Source organism: Globicephala melas, chromosome 15 (assembly GCF_963455315.2).
Source record: "Globicephala melas chromosome 15, mGloMel1.2, whole genome shotgun sequence".
NCBI lineage: Eukaryota > Metazoa > Chordata > Mammalia > Artiodactyla > Delphinidae > Globicephala > Globicephala melas.
In genome coordinates this window covers 78590-84728 of record NC_083328.1, presented here as the reverse complement: position 1 = coordinate 84728, position 6139 = coordinate 78590, and the positions used below count along the sequence as shown (strand labels likewise).

Below are 6139 nucleotides of genomic sequence, written 5' to 3'. Positions count from 1 at the left end.
CCCAGGGGCCCCCAGGACGGCAGTGACCAGAGGAATACATGCAGCTGAGTGTAGCTGGGGTGCTGCGACCTACAGCAGGGACGGGACCGAGCACAGGCCTTGGGCAGGGCTGGCTGCCTGGAGCCGCCACAGCAGCCCAGCGGGGCTGCCCTGGGCCTGGTGTGCACCCCACAGACGCTGCACTGCAGCCGGCCCCGAGGCCCCCCCAGCCGGTGTCCTCTCCCCGCTTATCCCATCAAAGCCGAGAGGCCAGGAGCTGCCCCTCCCCTTGGGGACGGGATGGACACTGTTCCCAGGCCCCGGCCAGCCCACACCCCGGTTCCCGAAAGCCAGCTCCGAGAAGAGTAAGAAAGACCCCTCTGTGTGGGTGGGGACCCCTCCCACAGGGGCTTTGGAGCTCTGCTCTCCTGATGAAGGTGAGGTTCCTTCAAGCCCCCTCCGGTCCCCCAGGCCAAGGCTCCTGAGGCGTCTCTGCTCACCTGCTTTTGCCATGGTCCCTCTGGGTGGGGAGGACATTGACTTGAGGGAGAGTTTCCTGTGAGGGCTGAGCAGGACCTCGGAGGGTGGCCTGGGGCCGCTGCGCCGGCCTCCTAGGGAGCCTGCGCCTCTGGGCATGGCGTCTGGGGGACTGGCCCCAGGAATGTGCACATGTGATTTGCTCCCAGGTGGGGAGGCGGCGGGGAGGGCCAGGGCCCTCTGCCAGCCCCCTCCTCGGGCCTCCCTGCCCTCCATCCGTCTCAGGCTTGTGGGTGGGGCCCGGAGTGAGGGTGAGCCCACCACCTGAATCCCCAGAGCCCCACTGACACACTCCGTCCCTCGGGCCCACAGGGCAGGGGTCGTGCACGCGCCCCCATCTATATAGTGATTTATTTGTTCATTTACTTGTTTGAATTCAGGAAGTGGTCTCTGCCCTCAGAGGGGTTGCCTCCTGCCTCTTGATTCTCCACAACCAGGCCCCAGGCCGACTGAAGGAGGATTTTTGTTTTGATTTCCCCCCAGTTTGTCTTTTTAATCATGTTTGAATTCTTAACCCTTTCTCCTCAGCCCTGTGGCAGGTGCTGTCCTACTGTGGACCAAGCAGGCTGCCTAACTCTCGTGGGGAAGTAGCCTTTCACCTGGAGGAATTTAACCGAAAACCTTTTCTTTCGTCCTGTTCCAGGCTTCCTCCACCACCCTCGCCCCCTCAGCCCCTCCCTCTGCAGATCTGGGTCCCGAACACCACACGCTCCTGCGTTCATTCAGGAAAGTCCCTTTACCTGTCTGGGCCTCGGTTTAGATGGTGAAAACGGGCACAATGGAATTCGGATTTTACGGCACAGCTGTCGTGAGTAGCACACGGGACAAGGCAGGAGGGCCCTGGGCTGGTGGCGTGCGGTCTCGCGGGGCTCACAGCTCAGGCCCTGCCCCCATCTCTCCTCCCACCCAGCCCCTTTACCTGCTGTTTGAATTCGTATCAAAGTAATAGATAAACACAGTTTTAAAAGTCAAACAACAGGTCAGATCATGGACAAGAGCAGACCCCTGCCCACCTCACCCCTGCTCCCGAAGCAAAGACCCAGAGAAATCACTTCTGTAAGTCTCCCTGGCTGTGCTGTCTCTTGTCTCGTTTGCGCATCACCTCCGTGTTTCTAAATGACAGGCTTTTTAAGTTTTACAAAATCCCTGCCAACTTCCTACCTGAGAGAGGACCGGCCCCTCCCAATTCAGCTGCATCACATTTTCCTTTGGGGAAACATGCTGACTGCTGACGGCCATGTCTGTGAACCTCATCCCGGCCGAGCCAGACTGTGCTGGACCGCGCTTCCTTCCTTGTGTGACTGTCTCCCGGAGGTAGCCTGTCTCACAGCTGCCGCTCTAGGCCTGTCCTCACCCTGACGAGGCCACGGCCTTCCCCACAGAAGGACCGGCTCCTCTTGGCTTCCGTTTTCCTGGGGACTCTGTACTCCGCGCCGTTTGGCAACTTCCATCATCACGCCAGGGGTCCCACCCCGCCTCCCGTTTTCCCTTTTCTGGACTCATTCCTGGCCCCACACCCCGCGGCAGCGTCCTTGGGGCCTCGAGGTGTGCGTGCACAGTCTGTTTGCTTCATGTCTGTCTGTCTCTCCCAGGCTCACCTCCCGGCTTCCCACTGGTGTCTCAGCCGCTGCCCCAGCTCTGGAGCCTCTGAGAGCACTGCTTGCTGTGTGCTAGGGGGACGAGACCCTGTGCTACCCGAGAGGTGTCAGTCAGGCTCCTCCGAAGCCCCTCCCAGCGAGGCCTCGACTCCCGTGTCTGGCTTTGCATCACCCAATTTTAGCAAGAATCCTGTTAGCTCAGTTGGACGAGAGACCCCTGGCCCGCCATCACCGAGAACCCTGGTTTAGCCAGAACCCCGATGCAGTGATTTCCCATCCCCCACCTCACCTGCTCCTTGGCTGTCAATCCCTACCTTCCAGGCTGCATTGGGAATTCGGCCAGTTCTGTACTGAGGCCTTTTTTTGTCCCCATTGCAATGGTGCTGAACGAACCTGTCTCCATGGCTTTAACTGCTGTCCAGCTCTGGGCCTCTTGGGCAGCTCTGCAGAGCTCGGAACCTCCTTTGTGACACTGCTTGGCCTTTGAGGGGAAGCCGATGTCACCTAACGTGTGCCTCTTTGGCGTAACGATTATTTTGAGAAAAAATAGAGCAGAAATTGCCCTTTTGGGAGGGACGTTCACACTGTTAAGGAAATCTCCCCCTGTACGTGTCTCTCTCTCTGTACCTGAACGGGGGTGGCTCTGGATCAGGAGAGACTCTTACTGGGGAGAAGCCCAGATTGAAATCCACGTAACCACCACACCCCGCTTTCTGCTCTTCTTCGTCACCCCCATAACTGGCTTCCCCCACATCCTTCTTCTTTTGTCTTTAGCTCAGGGAATTCTGAGGGACTGAGAAGCTCTGTGTCAGCAACGCGGGGCAAAGACCACATGTGTGTTTCTGATCGTGCCCTGGGTGCCGCACCAGGACGCCACAGACGGCGCAGCTGAAACACAGACTCTTCTCTCTGTTCTGGGGTTGTATCTGGTGAGGCCTCTCTCCCGGCTTGCAGACGGCCATGTCCTCCCTGCATCCGCACGTGGTCTCCCCTCCTGTGCGCACAGGGAGATCTGTGGGGTGACAGCTGAGGGAACCCCCAGCAAAAGGCACAGGGGCTGTGATTTCTCTGCTTCATGAACCGGGGTTCACGCGAGTCCTCATGTGAGTCCTCCAGGGTTGGGCCCCGCCCACAAGCCCCAGCCTCCGGGCCAGGAGACCAGTGTCCCCTCCCTCCAGCAGGGCGTTGGGGGGCTGGCTCTCCCAGGCCACCCCTGGCTCAGCCCCTCCCTCGCCGTCCCCGTGGCCAGTCCAGCCACCACTGTCCTGGCTCCTGCTGGGTAAACACGGTGCCCACGTGATGCCAGGCCTGTAGAGACTCTGGGGCGCACCTTCAGGGATCTCCACTCAGCTCCCCGGGAGCAGCTGCAGCAACAGCGGGACAGGCCACACCAAGGCCCACCTCAGACCTTGCGTCAAGCCCCTCCTTCCAGCCCGGACGCCGGGCCACGCCTGGTTCTGGGACTCACTCTTTTGGAGGGCGGGTGGGCAAGCAGCTAAGCACCACGGAGTGGGGGACCCAGACCCCAGCGAGGCCCCAGCACACACTTGCTGAATCTTTATTGCACCTTTACCACATTGCAAACTCTTCCACGAAGATGCCGTGAAAGTAACCAGCTGCCCGGCCACATGACTGTGTCACACACGTGCACAGGCTTCCGAAGCAAGTCAGAAGGTGCCCCGAGGCAGCCCGGGCAGCCAGGTAACGATTGGTCCTTCACGTCGCCCGAAAGCTACACGGTGTTCATCTGTCGACGGGAGTCCGTGACAGCCTCAGGAGCCTCCTGCAGCCCCAGACACCTCAGCCCCAGGCAGGGAGGAGAGTTTTTACTGTACGTTCGGTCCAGAGGGGGAGCCCTTCGCAGGGGCACTTGGCCCTGCCGGGTGGCCCTCCGTGTGACTTGCTGGGTGGTCGGGGTCTGCATAGATGTCTCTATTTATGTACATTTACACCAGGTATAAATACAAAATAGTAAGTAAAGGCTTCCTTTCCATACAAAAGGGTGGTGGGCCGCCGCCAGGCCGCCTCTGTCCACGGGGGCGGAGTGCGCTCCCGCCGGCCCGCCCTGGTCTGGAAAGTGAGGACACGCGTCCCCGGGCAGCCCGTCCGCTCCTGCGTTGGCCCGTGTGCCCCGGCAGCTGGCCTGGCCACGGCTCACGGTCACTACCTCCCAGCAGAGGCTCTGTGCTCGGGGCTGAGGTCGTCCTCCACGACACCGGGCAGCCCGTTCTTCTCCACGCAGTCCCTGACCGCCTGCAGCACGACGCGCAGCCGCCGGTCCAGAGCCTCCAGGTGCGGCCGGTACAGGACGGGGGCCACGCGGTCCCTACGCAGGGACTCGGCCATCAGCAGACTCAGCTTGTACTCCTCCTTAGCCAGGAGCTGCAGCCGCAGGTACGTGGACCTCCTGATCCTGCGGGGAGAATGACGTCAGGCCGGCACCGGGAGGAAGAGCCTGGCCGTCGCTGCAGCCGCCCCGAGCGCGGTGCCGGCCCAGCCCCTGGCCCACTCCAGCCCCGGCCTCTCAGAAGCACGTGGTGAGGGTCCTGCCTCCAGGAGGGGCCCGGGTGGGCCCAGCGGTGTCCAACGGGCCCCGTTACTCCCGGCAGACAGTAGCGGGGAGGGAGGCAGCCCCGGCTTGGCCTGCTCGTTGTCTGGGCCAGGCGACACAGAGCTGCCCCGGGGCCGAGCAGGTGTTTAGCCCCACAGCCTGTTTCCCCATCTGCTAAAGGAGGGGCCGGGCTGGGAGCCCCGAGAAAGGTGGCAGAGTGGGAGCCCGGGGCTTCGGTGTCTTCCGCTGCAAGGTGGGCTATTACGGTGACACGGAGCTGGGTCCCGGGAGGAGCTCTGGGAACTGCCGGGGTGGGGACAGGAAGGCTCGGCCTGATCTGCGGCCGCGGCTGTGGCAGCATCCGGCCTCCTGTGCAGTGACAGGGCCAGCCCAGGGGTGGGGCCCTCGGGGAGGGGCAGAGCCGCACCTGCAGCACTGCTGTAAAGGCACCAGGATGGAAAGCTCGTCGTGGGAGTATTTTCCAAACCTGCGGGAAGAAGAACAGAGCTGTGGAGAGGCCACTCGCAGGGGGACACCGTGCGCAGAGCCCAGGCACTGGGACGGGAGCATCAGAGCAGGCGGTGCCCGCGTGGGCCCTGCCTCGTGTTGCGGGGGCCTGGCCCCTGCTGTCCAGCCCCGGGTGCAGGGCCTGGGACGAGGCAGGTGCCTGAAAGCGGCCTGACCTTCTGGCCACTGGACTGAGCAGAGGTTCGAAGGGGTGAGTCCGGGCAGAATGAGCGGAGAAGGCTCGAGGGCGGGTCAGCCAGGAGTCTAGCTGCAGGGGCGTCTTCTACAGCTGGGAACGCGTGACCCACAGACGTAACTGCCCAGGTGCCCAGAGCTGATTCCCTGAGGCGTCTGAGAACTTGCAGCTCTGACCGCTGGAGTGGTCTGTCCCCTGCACACACACCCACTGCAGGCCTCAGTCTCCCCAGCTCACAGGCTCACAGGAGTCCTGGCCAGAACCCTGTGTCACATAGCGGGGCCTTTGGGGGCTGGGCCGTCCCTCCCCACAGAGCGCCTGCTCCCCCAGGTCTGGGTGGGGACACGGCCAGCCCTTCGCTGCGTCTGGAAGGACTCACCCTCTCCCATTGTCCAAGTGGATGATAAACGTTTTGTTCCCAAACTTCTCGAAGGTCTCGTAGTGATGGCGGTCCATGTTTCCTGTAGGGACAAGCCTGCTGGGAGCCTGTGTGCAGCTCAGAGGCGTCCCCTCCCTCCCCCGTCTGGCCTCCAAGCTGGCAGAACCGAGTACAAGCAGGACCACGGTGGCTGGATCTGTGTCAGGCGTTCCCAGGGCAGGCCGGTGGCCCCGGACATACCCATGAGGAAGTCGAAGATGGTCATGTCCATGACGTCCAGGATGCGGTGGCTGCTGTCGTAGGGGGGCGTCTGCTTCACCTCCTCGCAGTAGTCAGGGTCTACTTCCCACCTGCAGGGGAGCCGGCATGAGAAGGGCGGGCTCCCCTGTAGA

At 62.3% G+C, this 6139-nt stretch overlaps 1 protein-coding gene across 1 annotated transcript in view; it reads right to left on the bottom strand.

Moving 5' to 3' along the window:
* Nucleotides 1–3658: 3658 nt before the first annotated feature.
* FAM20C (FAM20C golgi associated secretory pathway kinase) overlaps nt 3659–6139 on the bottom strand; it is a 36584-nt gene continuing 34103 nt past the window's right edge. Inside the window, exons 7-10 of the mRNA XM_030851083.3 lie at nt 5988–6097; nt 5748–5829; nt 5093–5152; nt 3659–4527 (exon numbers count right to left, since the gene is read on the bottom strand). Of these exons, the coding sequence (XP_030706943.1) occupies nt 4278–4527; nt 5093–5152; nt 5748–5829; nt 5988–6097 (502 nt within the window). The 3' untranslated portion in view covers nt 3659–4277. The remainder of the gene's footprint in view (nt 4528–5092; nt 5153–5747; nt 5830–5987; nt 6098–6139) is intronic.